At 40.6% G+C, this 25,074-nt stretch overlaps 1 protein-coding gene across 7 annotated transcripts in view; it reads left to right on the forward strand.

Annotated features, from left to right (window-relative positions):
* CHD7 (chromodomain helicase DNA binding protein 7) overlaps window positions 1–25,074 on the forward strand; it is a 134,832-nt gene that overhangs the window by 39,409 nt on the left and 70,349 nt on the right. For all 7 annotated transcript variants that reach the window (XM_082233713.1, XM_082233719.1, XM_082233718.1 and 4 more), the window contains one exon: window positions 22,927–23,357. In XM_082233713.1, the coding sequence (XP_082089839.1) occupies window positions 22,927–23,357 (431 nt within the window). The remainder of the gene's footprint in view (window positions 1–22,926; window positions 23,358–25,074) is intronic.

Here is a 25,074-nt window from a genome sequence, read left to right on the forward strand (position 1 = left end):
TGCCTTAAAACTAGTGCATAATTGGCATCTTGTCTTTCCTGTGATTTCTCTTTGACACCTTTCAAAACTATACTGCAGCAGTATTTAGCTAATTTAGAAGTTTCAGTCTTTCTGCTCGCAATTGGTACTTCTAATTTTAAGATGTATTTTAAGATGTGTCACCTATTCACCAATGTTTGAGAAAAGATGAGAGTAAAATAAGCTTGTTTGCTTTGATATTGATGTACTCCAGATTTTCTGTGCAACCATTAAAGTCTAAGTGCTACTTTAAAAAGGTCAAAGGACTACCGTAGGTTAGAACTGAGTTGCAATAAAGTATAGAGAGCTGTTAGCTCACCCCTTCAACATATCTTCTTTCCAGATAAATCATCCCATTCAACAATCTCAGTACAGTGGTACCTTGGGTTAAGAACTTAATTCATTCTGGAGGTCCGTTCTTAATGTGAAACTGTTCTTAACCTGAGGTACCACTTTAGCTAATGGGGCCTCCCGCTGCTGCCTCCGCGCCACTGCTGCGCGATTTCTGTTCTCATCCTGAAGCAAAGTTCTTAACCCAAGGTACTATTTCTGGGTTAGCAGAGTCTTCAACCTGAAGCATCTATAACCCGAGGTACCACTGTGGTTTCACAGCATTTTATACTGTTAAAGATGCTTGATCTGAATATTTAACTGATAATCTAGTGTCTTCCTGGCATTTGACCAGTGGGATATCATAACTATTTTTAGGTTTTCGTTTTCGTTGTGAACGACCTCTTTTTACAATAGCCATCATAAATGATTTCTCTGTTTCAAATTATTCATATGTAAAATATGTAGTTTGTTAGTTATATTAAAAACTAGGCAGACATTGGTCGCCCCCCCCCCCACTTGCATTATTCTGTGTTTTATGTTTGTATTCCTCTCCCCCTTTCCCTATTTTAGAGAGGAATCACCAGTGTCACTCATGCACTGTCTGGTTATGATCTGATGGTTTAAAGTTGCAGCAATACAGAAGGAAGTGGCTCAGAACTCCTGCATGGTTGAATGTTAGGGTGGTGAAAGCTCTCACCTGCTTCACAGCAATTCATTTAGAGGTCAGCATGGTAGCAAGAAAAAAATGGTAATTAGACCTTTTCAGTTAATAGAGGCTGTACTATAGACTGGCTTTCTGTGGAATGTGACTTCTAAAATCTGCTTCTGCTGAACAGCTGGTATTGAAAGGGACCAGAGATGTGGAAGGCTGTCAACCCATCCACCAACTGGAGGTTTCCAACCCATGTTGGAACATGGACAGTATGTGAATGCCCCTCCCATCCCCGTTTGCTATTTTACTGGTTCAGCAGCTTATACTTCATAGTTTCTAATATGCACACAGTACCAATGTTTGTTTGCTAACATCAGGCCATCTTGTATGTTTTGAAGTGCAAGTTTCAGTGTGTTCATTCTATGTTGCTTGTCACCTTATCAACAGAAAGGGAAATCTGTTCCTTCTCACCACCTAGATTCAAATTCTGTCATTCACATGTTTTTGGCACTTACTCTTGCTTAAAGAGAGGCTTACAAACCGATCTTAACAACAGATTTGACGTGATTGTAGCCTTCCTTCTTTACTTTTGCCTGTTTTGTACTCTGCCCAGAGGGAAATGCTTCTGTATTTTCCATGCAGCTTCAGTGGTTGCATCTATCTTTACAAAGAAGATGTAAAGGCAGCTGCTGCTGGAGTGAATGACAAACTGATTCCTTGGAAAAAATAGTCACCATCATAGAGAACTGGGCAGATTTATTGTGGGAAGGGAGCACAGAAGTGGCTGGATGAGCTGGGAAAAGGTTACAGTTAACTCAGTGCACGATTTGACTTAGTGACCCTTCCATTGCAATCCTAAGTGGGAGTTGGAGGTGTGTGAGGTGGCAAATCTACTGACACTTCCAAAATCCTGGTGACTTGGGTCTGGCCAGAAAGCTTTGGGAGTGGCAAACTTGTTTTCCTCACCTGCATGTTATTTGTTTGTTTGTTTGTTTGTTTTGTGGGGAAAGCTCCATTCTGTTGTGGTGGAGGCTCTGATCCTTGGGACTCTTTAGAGAATATTGGGGCTTTTGATCAGCTGATCCAAGGCTGCATCTGTCTCCTCTCCTTCATGCTCATGGAATGCCCTGTTTGGGGGCCTAATTTCCATTGGAAACCCTTCTGGCAGCAGAGTCAAGCCCCTAGTGTTCTGTGGGTGCAGTGGGTTCACAGTGATGGAGATGGCCCCTCAGCAATGCATTTTTCCACTGGTGGGGTTCACTTCTGAAGAAGCATACCCCCCCCCTTGAGCCAGCTGATTCCTCTGTTCTTTTGAATTCAAATGGTGTATTAAATATGTAACCAAGCTTATTTCTACCTGTCTCTTGCTTCCTTGTTCAGGAACAATAGATTATTTGAGGTTGCACCATTGCAACTGCAATCAAATATAAGATGTATAAGTAGTGAATATATATTCCAGACTACTGTTAATAAAAAAACAGAATGGAAACAGTTGTGGACTCACTCAATATTCTTTTTAAATCCTCCCTTCTACAAATATAATACTTTGTTTTTATTTTACAAAAAATTATATAAAATGCAACCTGATTTTTTATATTAATGTGCTTAAAACTTTAATCTGGAGATATTTTAGCTAGATTAACATGAATATAAACAGTTCCTTTTCCTTGCCCTCAATTTCTTTTACAAAGAACTAAATAAACTGCTCTTTATAAGGGGCTGGAGTTTCCAAATTGGGTACCGAAATTGTTAAAAAGAAGATGGTTGTGTTGAGTAAGTAACTTTTGTTAAACTAGTTAGAAGCATTCTATCACATCTTGTGTCTCAGCTTGAAAAAAGTATCCTGTGCTTTTGAATTATCTATTCACAAGGCTGGCTGAAACTAGTTTGCCCAATTAGCATAAAAATAAGTCTGCAACAGCAAGCTGATCTGGTAGGCGGCGGCAGCAGCATCACCTAGGAGGTTTCTGGGTTTGAATGTGCTTGAAAACCCGACCTGGATTTCTTGCACTGGAATAGTTACAATTCTCAGTTAGATTCCAAAATCCTGGCTCCAGATAACTGTGCCTCCTTGTAATTATGAATATTACAAATTTATGTAGGTATTTAAAAGTTATAGGGTGTTTATGGCCATAATGAATTGCATGCCAGCTTCGGTTACTTACTTTTAACATGTGCTTACTTGGCACAGGATGTGCATCTCCTGTACTGTTGCTCAACAAAGATACATCACATATCAGCTTCCGTCCTTAACAAATGACCTGTAGGTCCCCAATACCCCTTTTCACAAAGCAAGAGACTTTACAGAGTGATGTGGGCTGAAGGGGAGGTTGTGTTCTGGTGAGGCATATTCTGGTGGTTAGAGAATGAACTATTAAATCATCAGTGAACTTACCATTTTGCCCTTAGAGAAGTCATTCTTTCAGCCTCCCCCTCCCCCTTCTGCAATACAGAGACAGTACTGACCTTGGGGGGAACTGTTAATAAAATTGCATTTTAAACACTTTACCAGCACTTGGGAAACATTGGTAGTATTATATCATTTCTTCTTTCTCCTCCCACCTGAGAGGGAGGTGCATATTCATAGAGATCTGCTGACTTCTGCATAATGAGAACATCACAGTGGATGTAATGTATATGGGACCTTGGATGACGGTAGGATTGCTTATACTTGCAGATTAACTGCAACATTACTTTTTCTGGGCCAAGATTTTGGTTCTCATTAGCCCAAGCTCCCAAAATATTGGTGGCAACATGCAGATCTGTATAAAGTGGAAATGATACCTCTTCATTGTTTTGTAGGTTGTAATAGCATAGGAAAATAAATATAAGCACATACAACTGCATCATGTACTATTTTAACTACTGTAGATCTTTGATAAATGGGGAGTTTGAATTGTAGCTAACCTGTCAGAAGAGCACTTATGCTAAAACTGTAGGTTTTGGAAGGCCTGTAGTTTCTTGTCTGAATAATGCTGGTACCATGTGTGGGAAATATGTGGCTCTCCAGGTGTTGCTGGACTCCAAATCCCATCAGCCCCAGCTAGCATGGCATATGGTCAGGAATGATGGAAGTTGGAATCCAGCACCATTTGGAGGGCCATAGGTTGCCCATCCCTGCTTTAAATGGTTGTAATTTCTATTTTTATCAATTATGCATTCCTAGAGAATTCCTACAGGAAATGGAATCCTACATTCAAACTTCTGCAGTTGCATACAGAAAAAGAGTTTTTGAAACAATAGTAAAGTATACCAGCAAATCTCTGCCTTAATTTATATTTCAGTAGCAAACTTTTATGTAATGTTTACAGATTTTTGATCTTTCTTCACATTTGGTCTCTGCACATTTGATACAAGCAGCTGATACATTTAGTTTAATGACCACACTTCTTCAAAAGGATCCCAGAGTTGCATACAGCAACTAAAACAATACATACAATAAAACCATATCAATATTAATAAAAACATTAATTAATTCCATTAATTAAAAACAACAAACTATAGGAATATATCTAACTTTGAACCATATATAAGACTCCCAAAATTTGAGTGAATATATTCAGAATTCATTTTCATCATTTGTTCTCATGGACAGCAGATAAATTAGTTGCTTTACATTCCTGTTGAATATGCATTTGTATTGATAACTCATATAGATTAATATGTCAGGTAAAAAGGTGTGGTTTAAATATTTTGTATAAAAGAATGCTGTTGTGCAGCGGTTAAAACTGCTCATTGAAGTATTTATGCAAGGTCGTCTTTCTGGCACAGTCATGTAGAAGTTTTTGGCCTATAAATGTTGTTGACCTACAATTCCTGTCAGTCCTGACCATTGGCCATACTGGTTGGGGTAATGGAAAATGCAGTTTAGCAACATCTGGAGAGCCAAAAGTCCCCTACTCCTGCTATAGCACATCTGGCACATCCAAAATCATGGTGCGGTATCTATGACATTCAGCACTCTAAGTTGCCTTTTCAAACATGCATGTGAACTCTCAAGATGGAATAATAGTGTCCTCTCTATTCAGTTTTATAAATTGGATTGTATGCCAGGGATATCATGAAACAAATTTTTCTAAAATACAGTAGTAATGGAGCATCCATAGATTGTGATAAAGACTTTGAAAAAACTTAGTTCCTTTCTACAGACGTATAGAGACTTCCCTGCATTAGCTGTTCTTAACATATTCAGAGAAAAACAGGTGGTGTGTATGTACATATTATTTGCCTGAACTTCCTGTGACAAAAAATTGCTTGATGGCATATTTATTTATCTGAATGTTCTTTTTGTTCCCTTTTGCCATCCACACAACACAATTGACTTAACTTCATAGTTTTGGAGAAACATATGTGCAGATAAACAAAAATTTAATTGACATACTTTCCGGTGTAGTGAACAGCCCTCAGACACAAATAAAGGAGCGTTTATGGATCAGATCCTTTGACCATTCTGACCATGCTCATTCAAAAAGATTACTTCCGACCCTAGTTGGAGAAACCTCACTCCAGGGAGAGGTTTAAGGGGACGGCACACATGTGAACTCCTTGATTGTCCCCAATACCGTAACTATATTGTTGAGAAGGCATTTGTTCCAACTTGATATACAGCATATACAGCCACTTGGGTAATAATCCTTCCCAAATCACTTCTCATTGAGAAATGAATTATGACTTTAATGATAGTAAGTGTTCTGGGAAAAATTGCATAATGCAAAAGAGACACCAGAGCTGATATGCTAAAGTAAGGCTTAGAGGGAAAGGATGGTATTGTTACTCGGGAGCAAATGTAGAAAGTGACATAGTAAGTAATTTCCTTTGTGTTTGTTTGTGTGTTGCTGATGGGTACATAAAATAAAATTAAAAAGAACGTTGAGATAAAACGGCAAAAATGTTTTTCAATGCATTTAGTGCTTCCTTCTGGCTTGTATTTTAGATCTGTGTATCACTTGAACTTTAGCTGTTTAAATTACCCGTGAACAGTTTCCAACATTCTGTTTATCCCTCCTAGTCCCATTTTCTCTCTCTTCCAGATGGCCTTGCATCCGCTTGCAGTTCTGGTACCCCATATTTTTTGGCCCTGTTAGATAGTGATAATGCCGTAGTTCTCCTTGCATGGGAGATCAGATCTGAAGTGGTTTGTTTAATTTTGAAAGAAATATTCGTGTGTACCAGCCAATTGTTGCTAAACACTCTGGGCTGTTTATAAATAGACCTTATGCTTCTGGATATAAAAATATTTACCATTAAAGCTGGCATCATTTTCATTTGTGCAAACTGTCATCTGTGTATTCCCAATAGCTATTGTTCATAACTTAGGGTCATGAGATAATGCAAAATCTAGTTGCTAGAAATAGAAAAAAATAAAGGTTCATCTTTCTTTCAAGTTACTTCTCTTTGCAGGAAATGAAATGCCTCTTACTTTGAGCTCTCAGTTGTGTAGGAGTGTAAAATACTTTCTTTGATGAAAATTTTCAAACACAATTCTTTAAACAATTTTTTTATACATTATTTGGCAAATAATAGATGCATTTTACAGAGGAGTCATAGAGTGCATAATTTGAGGTGTGATCTTGGAGCTGGGATTGTAATACATAGAATTCGTAAAGCATTTGGGATATCTAGAGTGCCTTCATATATGATTTCTTAAAACAACTTCATATGGCTGGTCTGGAGTATTATTTCTGCATTGCAGATAGGGATCTGAGAGAAGACCAACTTTCCTAAATGCAAGGGTAGCCAACAGGGCACCCTCTAGAAATTGCAGAATCGAAGGTCCCATCATCCCTTACCATTGACCATGTTGGCTGGGACTGATGGGAGTTGTAGTCTAGCAAACATTTGGAGGGCCCCATGTGGTGATACCCCTGAATGTATGTGGAGTGATTGAGCTAGACACTTCCTGTTCACTGCTTGTACTATTGACACATTCTACACTAGCCAATGTCTTGCTGTGAGACATCATCTTAACTTCTTTGTGCCAGCAAAAGGGAAGAACATCATGGGAGATGAGATTGTTTATGGTTTTACAAAAATGAAACAGGCAGGTCTGGTTAATTTGTGGTTGATTTAAATTTATTTTGAAACCTCTGTACAGCTGTAATTCTAGCTCAAATGGGAGAGCCTGTGGTAAAGCAGTTGAAAGACTGTGGTTTTAAATTAATTTTCAGATGTTTAGAAATCCAGATTTCAGTGGCATGGGCATCTGCCTTCCTTTAAGTTTAAAGCTAAATGAGGGTTCTAAGCATGTGGGGAGCAGCAGGAAAATTGGAATGCTGGCTGGGGAGGGGACAGAGGGACCGACTCAGTCTCATCCATGCATGGACAGATCAGCCTATTGCTGCATGTCCCTGCATCTGAAATCATTTCTGGGTGGATTTTAAAACTTTTTTTTTAAGTCATAAAACTATACCCCCCCTCATTCTCCCCCCCCAGCACAAAATTAGACTGGTCCACAGGTTGCTTATTCCTTCCTTATATAAAGTTAAGAAGACTCTCAGCTGAAGCACAGTATCAAGGAACATATTTGTTTAACGTCAGCTGAGTCTATTTGAAAAATGGTTTGGATACTGAGAAAATCATAGAATCGTGGAGTTGGAAGGGATTCAAGGGTTATCTAGCCCAACTCCCTGCAATGAACTCATCCCACCTCCTTTATTTCATTTTTTTTTTTACTTGTGATTTTGAAGGGAGTTCTTATTTCCACTCTTTCAACTCCACCTGCCCCCCAAAACCACACCAGTTTGCATACAAATTTTCTTAATACATGAAAGCTTACAGAGGAAAAGTTGACCTTGCATTCTACAAACATAGCAGAAGCGAAAGACCCAAAGAGGTTTTCCCATTAATTTTATGGTACTTAATTCATTCATGCTTTGGCAGCATTTTGATAGCCACATTTTTCTTTGCTTTGTGTGTAACAGTGCTTATTGTTACAAGTTATATTTTCAAAGTTTGTTCTGAGTCCTACGGGGTAACTAAACCTATTGTCTTGATTACTTTTTAAAATTTTGTGCTGTCGACACTTCAGATTTCTCGTCAGCCGATGCTTGTAGTCATTATCTTCACAGAACTCTAGCCCTCTAGCCCAATGGTTGCCATCAATTTGATTTGAACTGATTTTATAATGAATTGATTTTAGAATGCTGTATTATTTTACTGTTGTTAGCCGCTCTGAGCCCGCCTTTGGTTGGGGAGGGCGGGATATAAATAAAATTTTATTATTTATTATTGTCTTTCAGTGGTCATATCTATCTATCTATCTATCTATCTATCTATCTATCTATCTATCTTACTCAGTCAATATATTTAGCCTTCCCAAACAAGACAGGTTTTTTTATTATTGCAATTCGGTGATTTCTTCAACTTTATAATTCTGTTCTTTGATGCAAATCCACTAATTGCTCTCATTTGTTGTAGTGGTATTTGACGCCGGCTTTGATCTTCATTCTTATCATCTACTCCAGATTTTCAAAGATGCCATCCATATTAGGTTTCAGAATAAGTCTGTATTACATGGTCCTAGCAGTTTATATGTATAAGTATAATTAATATTAGAAGTACTACAAGGCTCCTTGTGCTAGTGGAAGTTTGTTTCCTGGCTTTTAAAATACGAGGTTCCAGTTGAAGCTGTTGAAAGCCATTAGGAATCTTTTTGGGTGTTTAAAATGCTGTTGCTTTAAAACTGTTCTCTAATAATAATCCTAGGGCTCATCTATAGAACTAGTCTATTTAGAATCTCTCAAGTTGCCTTGAAACCATACCTATATAGTGTAATAAAAAGCAGAAATATGGACTTGAGAGAGCCAGCAGTTTTTGCAAAAATTCTATATCCTATTATGAGTTTTTAATCTATTAAATAATGTATTGCTTTATGATAAATTGACTAAAATATTTTCAAGATGTGATATTTTATTATAATTATTAAATATATTTCTTACCCACCCTGCACCATGAGGTTCCAAGGCGGGTTACAACAATTAAAGGTAAAGGTACCCCTGCCTGTTCGGGCCAGTTGTGTCCGACTCTAGGGTTGTGCGCCCATCTCACTTAAGAGGCTGGGGGCCAGCGCTGTATGGAGACACTTCCGGGTCACGTGGCCAGCGTGCCGAAGCTGCTCTGGCGAGCCAGCGCAGCACACGGAAACGCCGTTTACCTTCCCGCTATAAAGCGGTCCCTATTTATCTACTTGCACTTAAGAGTGCTTTCGAACTGCTAGGTGGGCAGGAGCTGGGGCCGAACGACAGGAGCTCACCCCGCTGCAGGGATTCGAACCGCCGACCATACGATCGGCAAGTCCTAGGCACTGAGGTTTTACCCACAGCGCCACCCGCGCCCCTTTACAACAATTTAGAAATACAGTATTAAAATCAGTCAAAACAAATCAGTAAAGAGAACAGGGCAGGTCCTCTAAAAACCTCTCATGTGCCAAAGGCCATGATAGAGAAGTGTGTCTTCAGCATACCATGAAAACGACAGTCCAAAAGTGTCAGAGGGAGGGAATTCCATGTCTTAGAGGTTGCTACACAGAATGCCACCTCTAGGACCACCTTTCTTTGAATTGAGAGCGTTGAAACTACCTCAGACCCCTTTGCCAAATCTTAAGACCCAAGAGGGTCTGTAGCAGTGTTAGAAACTGGGATAGAAAAGCTAGGAGCCAAATGGCTCCTGGGACGTAGGTTGTGGGCACCAAAACAGAATGTCTAGTCTCCATTTGGGGGGATCAGCAGCACTTTTTAATATTATTTTGATAAGCATGAACTAATGCACAATTCACATAAGTTAACCATATTTTTAGCAGAAATTGGTAATACATGTTCAATTTGGTGTTTACAATAAAAATCGGTATTATACTTCAGTTTTCAAAACACTTTTAGAGTGGTGCCTTGGGTTAAAAACCTAATTCATTCTGGAGGTCCGTTCTTAACCTGAAACTGTTCTTAACCCAAGGTACCACTTTAGCTAATGGGGCCGCCACATCGCTGCCACGTGATTTCTGTCCTCATCCTGAAGCAAAGTTCTTAACCCGAGGTACTGTTTCTGGGTTAGCGGAATCTGTAACCTGAAGCATCTGTAACCCGAGGTACCACTGTACTCTTTATTGTTAAACTCCTTAACATATTCTCTATCCAGAGCATAAACTTCGAGGCTTCAAAGCACATACATTTCAGCAATCCATGAGTGTCCGCCAGCCACAAAAAATGGCACCCAGACTTTTTGAGGCGCTCGCAAATGGAAAATCTTCAGGCGCAAAATGAGCCTGGCACCTTGCTAATTTTGAACCCTAGGGAAAGAGGTAGCCTCTCACATCTTTGAAACTACTTTAACCTGATAAAGCAGGCATATTTCTAGTAACGGAACAAATAAAGAAACTGGGCAAATAAATAAAGCATTTAAAATCACTAAAATTAACAGTAATAGAGATTAAAACATGCCAACATCTGTGTCTGGATATATAGATTATAGTAATGATTTAGCTTGAAACTTCTTTGCATGTATCTTAAAAAACAAAAACTTATCTAGAAGTTGTTTCCAGTTTTTACTGTGTTCTAAATAGATAAACCTTGCCTTTCAAGTAAAGTGCTTGGGCTGCAGTCTTGCTTGTAATTACATATGCAACTGATTTAAGCCGAGGTAACAGGGAATGCTGTGAAAGTACACAATGCAGTTCTAATGCTGAAGGTAAGCAAGTATGGTTCTGAAGCTGCCCAGACTAGCAACTACAGTGTGATTTCAGCTTTACATGGTTGAAGGCCAGCCAGTTGAAATCGAACAAATTAAATGCACAGAAGGTGGAGAAGTAAAATGCTCTTATTGTGCAGGGTTTCCCCAGCGCAGAATAAGCTCTTAAGCTCTCCATCTTGCTTACCGGGCTTTCACAGACTCTTGCACGGACCCTCGGAGGTTCTTGCAGGAACTTGGATGTGGCCTCATGATATCGCGCAAGAGCCTCCCATAGCATAGCTGTCAACTTTTCCCTTTTCTTGTGAGAAATCCTATTCGGAATAAGGGAATTTCCCTTTAAAAATGTGAAACGTTGACAGCTATGTCCCAGAGGCTTGTAAGCAAGACAGAGCTTAAAACCACTCTGCCTAGCAGGGAGGAGGGGAAGAGAGCAAGACCTGTTTGGTGTGCTAGCTCTGGAAGGTAATATTGCTCACCCAGGGGTGGTTCCAAGGAAGTGGTTGGACTATACGTGTTCCTGCATATACACATAGTCCACAGAAAATAACCCCCACTCAAGATGCCGCTGAACAGCAGGGTATAAGCTTAATAATACACGTGTAATTTAGCACAAGACTTCAGCTTATATTAGTCTGGGTGAACACTCAAATTTGAGCATGGTGATATCGGTTACAGTGGTACCTCAGGTTACATACGCTTCAGGTTACAGACTTCGCTAACCCAGAAATAGTACCTCAGGTTAAGAACTTTGCTTCAAGATGAGAACAGAAATCAGGCTCCGGCGGCGCGGCAGCAGCAGGAGGCCCCATTAGCTAAAGTGGTGCTTCAGGTTAAGAACAGTTTCAGGTTAAGTACGGACCTTCGGAACGAATTAAGTACTTAACCTGAGGTACCACTGTATATATGAACAATGCTTAACCTAAGATGTACCTAAGCTTTATCAAAATGTTCAATCAATTTATGCTTATCTGCCATACTCCTTCCTTTGAAAATGATGGTTCTGCTTGCAAAGCGTCCTTTAAAAAATAAATATAAAATAGCATCCATCTTTTAATAAGCTTCAGAATAGATACTTCTTTAGTTGCACTTGTTACCTCACTTAATGACATTACCTTGGTCATATAAAGAGAGAGACTATTTTCCAGCAGTGTTTGAAATACTACTAATTCTCCCCCCCCCCCCCGTCTACCTTAACCTCCATTTGAGTTTAGGGCTATAATGGAACCCATTATAGGTAAAAGGTCTATGACTTAGTCATTGAGCCTCTCAAATCTTGCAGCTTTAAAAATTGCTGCTATTAAAACTTTACTAGTATTGATGTTAAATTCATTCATGTTAACATACTGTATTACCTTTGCTATCACCGGTTCAATTTCTGTGTTTTTCTTCTGTAAATTGGTATCCTTGATTTAATATCAAATCTACTTATATGCAACAAAATCTTAACACTGAAACCGCTTCTTGAATCAGATTTTCATTCTTAATCTGGTGGAAGAATTATATTGAACATAGTATCTGGCCACACTTAAGAGATCTTACTTGGATTTCAGAGTCTGAGCCATCTCAATACATAACTATCAATGTTATTGAAGTGCTAGGAACCTCAGCTTATTTCTCCTATTGTAATACTTACCTTTTAAAAACCCCCACTAATCTTATTCTGTATTTATTGTTGAGATACCAGAAATGGACATTGCAAGCATAGCTTGAAGCGGAAAAAATGGAAGTGAGGAAATTCAAAGTGAAGGTTAAATTTCAAATGTTGAAATCTGCTTTGTTCTTCTGCCTCTTTCCAGTAGACTACAGCTTCACATTAATTAATCATGTTGCAGTGAATAAACAAGGTATAGTGTCTGCAGAATAGTCGTGGAATTGAGAACATCTAAAGAACTCCTAGCTGCCCTTCACATATGTTGTGATTTTATTTCTAAAGAATAGAACTATAATCCTATTTGCACTTACCTGGGAGTAAGACAAATTAATACTTCTTACTCCAATGTCTAAACACAGCAAGACTTACTTCTAAGTAAATATGCAAAGACCTCACCTTTCAAAATTAAGGATTTACAATTTTAGAATTCTGTTGCAACTTATATCATTTTCTTAATAGATAAAACAGCTGTTTGTTACATGCTTTCAGTTATTTAACAATTTCTCCCTCCTCTTCCTCCCTCCTACTTAATGATATACATAGCCAGTAGCTTCAGTCTTCCCTCCATTGACTTATATTTAGCAAGGACATTATTGCTAGCCCAACAGTGTACAGCATAAATGTGGCGAGATACCAGCCTACTGTTTCCCACTGACTGTAGAGTAAGCTTTTGGTAGTAAATGTGACCCTTAGGAATGTTGTAAGTTGTAAATTTATCCATATGAATAGCATGGATTTCATATCATCCAACTTTCTGCAGGTGAAAATATGGACATTCATCACCCCCCCAAAAAAACCCCTGATCCTCCTCAACCCCCCATTTTTACTGTGCACCGCTCCACTCCCCCTTTCTTCCCACGCAGGGCGATCCTGTACCTGCCCCTAGAGGCAGCCTCTCTTCCTCCTCGCCCACTCTGTTTGAGTATGCAGGATTACAACTTCAACTGAAGTTCCTCATACTTTTATTATTGGAGCTCTGTCCATATATTACTGGAAGTCTTCCTTATTTCTGTAATTTCACATCAATTTCCCTTCCACAAGCTTCTTTCCTGAATGTTTTTAGTGAATGATACTGTTTTTCCAAAGATTCCAACTCCTTTATCCTAAGCTTCAGTTTTATAGGCCAATCATAATCCTATGTCAAATAAAGAATAGATTTTTTTCTTGATGCATATCTTTTAAAACCAGGACGCCACAACTCAAATCACTAGGGTCATATTACAGTTTTCATGGCGAAAAAGCATTTTTGTTGCTATTTAATTGGTTTTTAACCCATTCTCTTAACCCCCCCCCCCTTTTCCTTTCTGAACTCCATAGAACGTGAACCTCCTTTTCCTTGTGCCATAATGGGTCTCCTTTCTGATCAATTTGTTGCCTGAATTTTTTGTTTCCCTGTCCCAAACACTTCTACAACACCATCTTTGTCTCCACTTTTTCTTGTTCTTTTTGCAGCCTATACCTCATGATTTAAAAAGCAAGAAAAGGGGTGATTTACATGGTAGTTGTAAATCAAGTTTCCCATTAACACAACTTAATATGTTTCCTAACTAATGGTGCATACCAGACTACTAAACAGTGTTAACAACTAAATACAATATTATTTTCACTGTTGTTTCATTCTTGCAGTTAAAGCTTGTGTTTCTTTGTTGCATTTGAATCCTGTATACATTTTGAATCATTTCCGCCTATAGAGCAAGGGTTGGGAACCTCCAGCCTGTGGGCCAAATGTGGTCCACTGAGGGTCTCAGTTTGGTCTCTGAGGCTGCTTTGCCCAAACGTTGACCAACCACTCCAAGCCTGACAACATATGTAATGTCAGGTCTATAGGATAGGTATTGAGAGGACTTCAGAGGAACAATCGGAAGTGAAAAATGAGCTCTTGATTGTTCCTTTGCTGCTGGAGCAAGGTGAACTGCCAGTGCCCATCAACTTGATGGTCTGTGAGGGTGCATCTGGGTTCACAAAGCAATTTCCATTAAAATCACTGTTGGAGGTATCAAGAGAAGCATGGGCTGTTTGCAAAACTGCTGTGGAACAGCTCCTGGGATATCTTTAAAATATTGCCATATTGAGGCTTCCATAAAAATTTCTGAGGTTAGCAGTACAATCTTATGTGGCAACTTAAAAGAAAGTCAGTTGAGCTCATTGTGTCTTATTCCTAGACAAGTGGGTATAGGATTGCAGCTATGGGAATATCGGAACTCACACAATGATTTTTCTTTGTTGCCTTTTCTTCCACTTTCTGATATTGTTCCCTTTCAGCCTCATTCTGCCTTGACCTGGAGTAATCTTCTCAAACCAGTAGCAAATGAAAACAAACTGCCCATGACTAATAAGTTGAAGCAAGATTTGATAGTTAATGAGTAGACTAGAGCAGTTTATTTTTGCCAGGTGAAGATGAAATGTTTGGTAAGAAGAATGTAAATATCCATGTTTGAAAAATGTTTGGATTTGTACTTAAATTGAGTTAAAGACATCATTTCTATGTATCTGGTAGAGATGTTGATTATGTTTAGAGCTCAACTCCTAAATAAAGCTCCAAAAGTAGCTAACCTTCCCCCACAAAGAAACAGCTTATTGGCTGGAAAGAAGTCTGCATTTCTGTGTTGGATGCAGAGGCGGTACAAAATCATCCAGCCTCCTCCACTAGCCCATTCACTTTTTATGAGTTGGCCAAAATGCCTGTATCCTCATTATGAAACTTAAGAAAATATCAGTTTTGTTTGTGAATGCCCTTCCCCTGGAAGGATGCTTAGCACCGACACAAGTGCTGCAGTTTCCCCATGCAGGCCAGGAAGACGGGCATAGCTTTGTAGTCTCAATGAGTGGATAAGATAATGGTTTCAGGATGAGAGGTTGTATTTGTTAGGCACTAGGGAACTGAGGGGGTAAAGCTGAGAGGAACGCAGGAGGCAAATCTCCCCCTTGGTGTCCTGAACCCCTGGCCTACCTGGTGGCAAGTCAGTATGTCAGCTCCAAAGTTTAAAGTCAGGGTCAATCCAAGCAAGCAGAGTCCAAAGGTCAGGAGACACAGTCCAGAGTCAATCCAAGTAAGCCACCTCCAAAGTCTAGCAGTCAGGATACAGACCAGAGTCAAACCTAAAGCACAGCCCCATAGAGGTCCAGGTGCACCCAAGCCAAGGTCCATCAACATGGGCAGCACCTTGGTTCCACTTCCCTTTTGTCCTTTGCATACTGATTGCAGCACCTGGGCTTGATGAGGCATGTGACCCTCACCTGTTCCAAGCTGAGGAATCACACACCTCCCAGAGCTAGCAAGCCCCAGACAGACAGCTAGGAAGCTGGGCTGTGGGCCCTTGCCTGACTCAGCCTCCTAGGGTGCCACTCCTGCTGCCACCTACGCCTCAGAGCCCACTGTGTTTGTGGGGCCAGGGGCAGCTCTGGTGATGGGTCCTGCTGCTCTGGTTTGTGCACACTGACCCCCCATCCCCTCGCCATCCTCCTGTGACTACTTCCTTCCACACCCCCTGCTTGCCCCTGTGTGTCCTCACCAGGATCCTTTTCCTCCTCCCTGTTGTCCTGCCAGTTCATGACACTTGGGATGAAGACTATAAAGCTAACGAAAATTTAAATTGAGGTGGTGGGGAATTAGGCATTGTATGTTTCTGGCTACTCTGGGGGATTTTTCCAGTGGATAGAGCAGGTGACCCTGTTGAGGATCTGGCTTCACTATGAGTGGTGAGACTCATACGGCTCATGCAATCTCCTTGGTGCATGTTCTGGTGCTGTGGCATCTGGGGATGGGGGGTCAGTGTGCACAAACCAGAGCAGCAGGACCCATCCTTGGTATACTGAGGATCTGCAGTTGATGAATTGAAGGGTTGGAGCATCAGTGGCATAAATCCCACTCAGAAGCCAACCAAATATGTGTTCAGGTTCATAATCAGGCCTGCCATTTGCATTGAGGGCAGCAAAGAGGTCCTACTTGACTGCCTCCATTGCGTTCACAGGGAACCTTCTGATGTAGTTCTTCTGTGTGGTCCGATGGCTGGTTACTCCTGATCATAGAGGCAGACTGCTGCTGTTTGTTGTTAACATCCATCTGTCTTGAGAGACAATAGAGTGCGCCTCAGGGAGTGAAGGCAAACTGCTGGAGAATCACAGTGTCTGCTGTGGATGCAGAGACTGGTAACTAGTAACTGCTGCCTCCTATGTTGTTTTTGTGGCCTCTCTGGGACTCAAGAATGTGTGTGTGTGAAGGTCTTGGGCTGCCTCGCTGGTGTGGTCCAAAGGAAAACAGAGCAAGACATTTGGCACCTGATTGGCTGCAGGAGTTGCAGGAAGGAGGCAAACAAGATGCCATTCAACCATCTTAGGACCTCCTCTCTGGATTTGTGTAGGGTTTACTCCTTATTTAGCCTTTTCTTCTCCGCAAGGCAGTGAGTACTGATTTTTTTCTTGGGGTTTACTCCCAAAACCTTTCTCATGAATGAGGATAGTCGCAAGGCAGCAGAGGTTTAGGCCAGAGTTTTCATCCTCTGAGATGGGCTACCTTCCCACATCGATGAGGCCCATTTGCCCTTCATTTCCAATAACACCTCTCAATAACTTCTGAAACAGGAGAGGCTATGAAAGCCTCTGGATTAGTGTCTGAATGCAGTGATGGACTGGAAAAGGGCCAGTAAACTGTGCTTGTGCGCTGGGCCCAGTGCTAACCTGAATAACACGGTCCAGGTCCGGTCCCGAATCCCAGGGTTCCGCAATGAGTCAGTCCAACAGGGCTGAGGCAGGAAACCAGGCAAGGTCAATCACAGGCAGGTTCTGGCAAGCAGCAACTTTGCTCCCACAACCTGGGGCGGGGTCCAGCAGCCTTTTATCTCTGTCGGGGTAACGGCTGGTCCTGATCCCCCGGTGACTCACGTCCCTGTCTCGCCCGAAGGCGAGCACTGCTCCTGCGAGTACTCAGGTCTCTCCTTCTCTCAGTCCTCAGTCTCTGCAGCTCGGGATATGTCGGTGGGTTACTAGACCCAGAGGCCGCCTCAGCCTCTCCTGACCCAACTGGTAGTGCAGCAGCTGTAAGTGATTGCACAGCTGAAGGCAATGAGGTAACCCCCACATCTGGAGCCGGGGCAGGCTCAGGCCCCTGACTTGGCCCAGCTGGTGCTAATTGCAGGGGAACCTGTGCAGACTGGGGCTCTTCAGAATCAGGCCCCAGATTAGGTTCAGCTGCCGCCTGAGGCAAAGGATCTGTTGCAGACTGAGACTCCACTGGCTCTGAGTCTGACCCCGAGTCCCAGGCCATCACACCTTGAATCTTGGGAAGACAGAGGTTCTTTGGGTGGCTGGTTCCCATGTTCGGGAAGTTGGCAATCTACCTATTCTGGATGGAGTTGACTCTCTCTGAAGGAACAACTCCCTAGCTTTGGGGCTACTCCTGGATGCATCTTTGTCACTATAGACCCAAGGGTGTTCTGTGGGTAGGAGTGCCTTTTATCAGCTTTGTCTCGTTCGCCAGGAACAGCCATTTGTGGACAGGAATAACCTGACCACGGTACTTGGTACACTTGAGACAGGACTACTGTGATGTGTTCTATGTGGGACTGCTCTTGGGTCTGGTGAGAAACTCCAGCTGGTACAGAATGCAGTAGCCAGATGCTGAAGGGGGCATCTGACTGAAAATGTGGGATGCTTCACTGGCTGCCCATCTAGTCCCGAGCCAGGTCAAGGTCCTTGTATTTTCTCTGGATCCTTACACCTAGAGCAGGTATCTTCAATCTTTCCAGACTCAGACCCCCTCTTAACCCAAACATATATTGGGGACCCATTTCTTAATATTTTGCCATATATTTTCATGGTGGTAATGTTCCTGCTGAAACTCAGCTTGGATCGGGTTATGACTAACTAGTGAAGACCAGTGACCTAGAACAAATGATATATTGTTTAGAAGTAGCTTAGAATACATTAACTAAAGAGAGAAGGAGGAACACTCGCACACTCATGTGAAAATGACCTTTGCAACCTGACTTGGAACATGATTTCAGTGGGACCTGTATTGTAGATTGTCCCACAGTAAGGTGTAAGCAGACAACCATTGAATGAATGGAAGCTTAGTCTGTTTGCCTTGCTTGAAATACCATGTGGTCCTTCTGCAAGAGACAAAGAAAATGCTGCTTTTGCTCCCCTTCCCTAGTGTGTCTTGAGATAGAGTGGGCTCCCTACCTAAATTTATTTCCTTCTGCTGCTTTGCTATTGGAATCCTAAGGTAGGGAAGGTGTTCATTCACTTTGTCAATAGATGCAAATTCCATCAGAGGAAGTGCCTCAAGCCTGAGGAACAACCCCTGACCAATCAGAGTCAATGGGCTGGGGCTTGAGCTGTAGACAAGGAGCAGGTAGTGGTTGGAGGGAGTTAGGAGCGGTTGTTGGCTGGCTCCTCTGGAGCATCCCTTGGAGAGGCTAGGCACAGTAATACCATAGATCCTCTCAAAAAGGAGCCAAGTTTCAATTTGCATTTCCCTTCCTCTTCTGTTTATTTTTCCTACTGACCAATGCCACCTCCTCCAGCTGAGCTCAAGAGTTGGCTTTAAAAGATTATTCAAATTCATGAAGGAGAGGGTTATCAATGGCTACTAGGCGTGATGGCTATGAACTGTTGGAAGCAGCAGTGCTTCTGAATACCAGTTTCTGAAAACCATTAGAGGGGAGAGGACTCTTGTGCTCAAAATCTGCTTATGGCTTCCCCACCGGCATCTGGACTAAATGGGCTATTGGCCTGATCCAGCAGGCTCTTACGTTTTTCTTACTTTCTTTCCAGTTTTGGCTGGTGACCAAAGGACATTGCAATCTGGACACTGATAACTTGACCTCAGTAGTTTGTGTTCCGGTAACTTCACAGTTAGATTACGTCAGTGCCTTATGCAACAAAAGATAGGGAAATTATAAGCATGTTTGTGAGAAGAATATTATGGAAGATTTTGCATCATAACCCAAGGATCATAAAATGAGAATTAAGCAAGAAGAAGTCATGTTCTGCTCAAAATTCTAACCCGATGGCAAAGAAAAGACATTTTGTATACATTTTTAATGTTTTCTACCAATTTTGCAAGTAATGCTGAAACCTGATAGTTTTTCATGGTGTTAGCAGAAGTTCCTGTCCATTCGGGAGGGAGTGACTTAGAAGGTGGTGCTGGGGAATTTCTGTTCCACCACGTGGTGGGTTTCCTCGGGGTTCTGTGCTGTCAACATCTACATGAAACAGCTTGGAGAAGTCATCCAAAGGTTTTGACTGATATGTTTTTTTCAGTATGCGAATAATTCACAACTCTATCTCCTCTTTTGCATCTAAAAGTGCCAGGGAGGTTGTGAAAAGGCTAAACAATTGCTTGGTTGTTTTGAGGTGGATAAAGGCAAACAATATGATCCTTAATCCAGGTATGACAGAGGTACTGGAATTAGGAAGTCTACTGACATGTTTTATATTGGTTTGTACTTCTCCAAAGACCCAGTTTGCAGCTTTGGGGGTTCTTCTGGACTTGACAGTAAAGTTGTGCCTTGGATCTCGAAAATCTTGCAAGTTGAATGTTTTGGCTCCCAAATGCTGCAAACCCGGAAGTGAGTGTTCCAGTTTGCGAACGTTCTTTGGAACCCGAACATCCAATGGGGGTTACACGGCTTCCAATTGGCTGCAGGAGCTTCCTGCAGCCAATCAGAAGCTGCGCTTTGGTTTCCAAACGTTTTGGAAGTCGAACGGACTTCCAGAATGGATTCCATTCGACTCTCAAGGTACAACTGTATTTGTGAATACATTATGTAGCACTGTGGGCTTGGAGTGCCTTTTACCAACTTAGGCTGGTTCACTAGATAGAAACTTTTTCCAGAGAAAGTGGACCTTGCCTCAATCACACACTTCCTCGGTTACACATTCAGATTGCATTGTAATTTATGAAACTTAAATTAGCACAAAATGTAGCTGCTTGGATGCTTATTGGGCCAATTGTTCAGAGCATATATCACATATACCATGCCATTTGCATTGATTGCTTATGAGTTTCTAGACCTTATTTAAATAGTCAATGTTGACCTTTAAAAGCCAAGATATTTTGGTACCTATTCAAACCCTGCTGCCCCCATATGAGGCTGTTTGGCCTTGTACAATATAGAAAGTTGCTCTAACTTAACACTCACAACCTACATTCTGGGATTTCTTACACTATGTAAACAAATCTGGAAATCACCATACATTTGAAAAGTAACTTTACAGTCATACCTCATGTTGCGTCTTTTTGGCTTGCGAACACGGCAGACCTTTAACTGTATACTTCCCGGTTTTGCCGTGTGTGCATGCGCAGAAGCGTTCTGCACTCTTGTTACGGACTTTTTGGGATGCGGAAGCCCCCCCCCCCCAGAACGGATCGAGTCTGTAACTAGAGGTACCGCTGTATTTCACTACCTGCATTGCATTGCAACCTTACTTCAAATGGGTGGAGAATTACGAGGCAGCATTAATATGATTATAAAATAAAAATAAACAAAAGTTTTATAATAAGCTTCATTTGACAGACTAAAACTTGTAAGGAGTTACAAGTTAATACCGGAAGTAGATATTTGTGTGCTAAAATGGCCTTCATGATATGGGAATTTCCACCCTTCTTTTAAATGAGATTTTGGGAGAGCCCTTAATTGTATTGAATAAGTGTCATCCTGGAAATGGATGACAAAACAACAACTGTAAAATTAATAGCATTACTGAGGAAGGTATCATGCGGCTGGTTAGGGAGGTGATGCAGTCCAGTAGTCTGTTATATGAGTATTAATGTGAGCCCCAGTTTTTTCCCCACATGATTAAAAGAGGCCATCTGTTCTTTGTTAAATGTTTACAAAAACAGCTTTTCTCTAAAAGACTTAGGGTTATGGAAGTCTAATAAATACTGAAATATTTTTGAACACCTTTCCCATTTCAAGTAGTAAAAAAATTTTTTTTTTACTGCTAATCAGACAGGATTATTGACTACTTGTGTTTAATCTTTACTGATTTCTTTCCTGTAAAAGATTAAATTTTGAGCCAAGGTGTTGAACTGATTGCTTAGAGTACAAATTGCAAAGTGAGTTGAAATAAGAAGATACCATGATAATTTGTAGAATATCGCTACGGTAAAGTGGCTTTAAGAGTTTTTTAAAAATAAGAAGGAAAGGTAGGTGAAGTGACTGGTTGCTCACAAGTTACTGGAAAGATAATATGCAGAAAAATCTGTGTCCCTCCCCTTTAACCACCACCACCTGCCTGGAAAAATGACAGATGTGGAGAGCAGCACATGGTTTAACTTTAGCAGGAGAGAGCTGGGTACAGGTATGTGCCCTCCATTATCTGGGAAGAGAAATTGGGATGAAGCAGTCCTTTAAGATGTCTCACAGAGGAGACTTCCAGCACCCTGAAACTATATATCTGTTTTACCTTTTGCAACTTTTTTTGGGGGGAGGGGGGTTATTATTATTTTAAATTATAAGGTGCCCTGAATGCCTTTGCAGAAAGTTGGTGCATGAGTGCAATCAATAAATGATCTACACATTTGTCCAAACTGGGCAGTTGGAGTTCACCAACAGTTCTATGATGAACATATTTTCAAGAACAAGAAAATACCTCATGAATAATTTCTGATTTATTAGCCCTGGTGTAAGTCTTAACAAAAACCAAACCTAGGTATGAGAATCAGACAAAAAAATTAGAAGAAGAAATTGAAATGAGATTGGAATTAGAAATCTAGACAGCGGTGACTAGGAATAAGAGGAGTGTTGTATGATAAGAGCAACATGTCAACAAACAAATGAGAAAATAGCTCTCTAATCCTAGTACAAGTAGAGGAAGCAGAAAATGATAGCGGTTGCTTCATTAATTGTATTTATAACGATAGATGGGACCCAGAAAGCTGCTGAATGCTTTTGGTACTCCTATGAGCAGTCACTTTGAGAAGCACCTTATTTGGAGAACTTATTTGGAGAAAATACAGCTATACATGTCTTTTTATTCAGAATCACTTACATTTTAAAAGTAAATGGACTTTTTTGTGGATGAAATGCTTATTTTTTCACAGCTTATTTTTTTTAATCATTTCTGCCCATGCCTTAGTTCATAGCATCTTGTCTGTGTATTATTCCATCAGTCACTAAATATAATTGGAACAAATGGGCCAAGGCAATTCTTATCAGTTATTCATTTAATATGAATAAAGCAGTAAATAGGTCATTTTACACCAATGTTGGCAGAAAAGTACATGTATCCTCTTGCTACCATACAGATCACCTGTCATCTCTGATCACTTTCTGTTTTGTTCCAATCATACCAGGGTATTAGTGGCCCCATGTGCTCTACTGTACTCTCTGTTGTAATAGAAGTAAAGTCGTTTCTAATGTGACTTTTATCATTAAGTAATTATGATATAATAATTCTCTTTATAGGTGTAAACCTTACATATTAATAACTTAACATGACTGTTCTAAATGTTGGATTAATTTTGTTTTCTGAATGACTGCCTGGTCTCCTGAAAAAAAAAATGCAACATTTTCTTTAATCAGTAAGATTTCCAAGGCTGAATATTAAAGTTGTATTAATTTAATGCCTCATTTGTTTCTCCTAGCATTCTCCGTCAGAACCCTTCCTTGAGAAACCAGTGCCAGACATGACTCAGGTTAGTGGACCGAATGCCCAGCTACTGAAAAGTGATGATTACCTTCCATCAATCGAGCAGCAACCACAGCAGAAGAAAAAGAAAAAGAAAAACAATCACATTGTTGCAGAAGGTCCCAGCAAAGGATTTGGCAAGGATGGCTTTCCTAGTGGGCTTGATAGCCAGGATCCTACCAGGAAATCTCTAGACTGTTCCCAGGAAGAGAAAAAGAAAAAGAAAAAACCCAAGGTGAAAAAAGAGCCGAAGGATCCAAAAGAACCTAAGGAGAAGAAGGAGCCTAAGGAACCCAAGACTCCCAAAACCCCTAAGATCCCTAAAGAGCCAAAGGAGAAAAAAGCAAAAAACACCACACCAAAACCCAAGGCCAACAAAAAGGCAAGGTATGTACTAGTATTCCATTTTTTTTAAACAAAATCTTTTATACGTTCTATTTTTAAAATAGATTTATGTGCTTTGAAAACATATAGTATGTATAACAATCAGAAGATCTTTTTTTTCCTTTTTAGATTTCCAGAATACTTACTAGGATTAACTGACATGAACTAAAGTGACATTTACCCCTTTGTTGTTAGTAGTGGCACTCATTTTTGGTTTCCTTGTTTTATGTATGAAATGGCAGATACTTTAGGGATATGTATTAGAGGCACAGTTCTAGGCAAAGAATCATAGGCTTTGATTTTAATCAATAATGCAATTTTTTGAATGAATTAAAAAGGAGGAATGCTGTTGTCACAAAGCCCTCCCCATCTTGTTTTTTCAACCTAATTAGAACAAGAATTGCTTGTCACACATAGCGCTATAACACTTTAAAGGACGGTTTCAGATTCTGCTCAGTTATGTGAACAAAGGTGTACTTGCTCTAATCTGTGGTGTGCATAGTTAATACAAAAGACAACTAAAGAAACTAACATCATCTGCCCAACTCCTTACCTTAGAAACATGATTATAAGTCTTAGGTGATGTCAACTCTTGGAGAATTGGAATGCAGTGGATGAAATTGTATCTTCCATGTCACAAAACATTAATATTTTTTATTGTATATAGCCAAAGACCTTTACAATGGATGACAGAGAATAAAAGGAAACTTTCATCTAAAATCATACACACAATTGCAGTTTGCAATATAAAAAGAAATATACAACATTAAGACTTAAGATTGGAGTGCATTCACATAGCTGGAACGGAGCTTCTTGACTGCCACTGCAAATTTGGCTATCTGGTGTGTAATATATGGATGTTTATCTGCTAGGAGTTCAACTGTCACTTCCTTTGCAGATTGACCTGGAAGCCGATTAAGAATTGGCAATATAAATGGCCATTGTATACAAGGGGCAAGTCAGCAGGTGGTGTGTGATGTCCTCTGCCTGATTACATCCATGAATACATTTGTGATCCCCTCTAAATATGCCAAGGGCATCTGTTGAAATTTTCGTTTTACTAAGGCTCTGTGTGATTGTAGGAAAGTCAGAGTCTCAAGGTAACAGGGCCTTGAATGATTGGTCTTGAATGTGGGGCTACCAAGTTGAGTAGTGGGCAGCAATGATGGATGCTCTGTCTTGGTTGGCATCCTGATCAAAAATCCAATTTCTAAGGTCACGTGGGCTAAGGGTTAAGTAGTTCTCCATTTGGAGATTATAAGCCCTAATCTTCTCTTGGAACTTTTGTGCCCAGCCCTCTGTCCTTAGTTGCTCTAACCAACAGAGCTTAGTACGAGCATGATCCTCGAAGGCATTTAGCCTGTGCCAGTATCTCAGATGGGCTAGATCAATTCTGGCTGCTAGCGAGGGAAGGCCCAACTCGGCTCTGAGGTGGGCTTCCAGTGTACTGCAGGGAAACCCCCAAATCTAAAGTTATTTTGCAGAACATCTATTTCAGATTTGACAGCAATTCCCCATATCTCAGCTGGGCAATGGTTTTAGAGACAAAGATCTTAATAGCTGGGTTGATTAACTGTCCGCTTTTTGAATGGAAGAACCTATATAGCTGCCCAGTATAACGGGCTTTGGAAAAGAAACAAGTTTAATGAAAATTAAGTGGATCACACTTTTCTCATATATGTAATACACTTGGAGGAAGTAATTTGGGCTTTGAAAACAT

Source organism: Podarcis vaucheri (assembly GCF_965113315.1).
Source record: "Podarcis vaucheri genome assembly, chromosome: 8".
NCBI lineage: Eukaryota > Metazoa > Chordata > Lepidosauria > Squamata > Lacertidae > Podarcis > Podarcis vaucheri.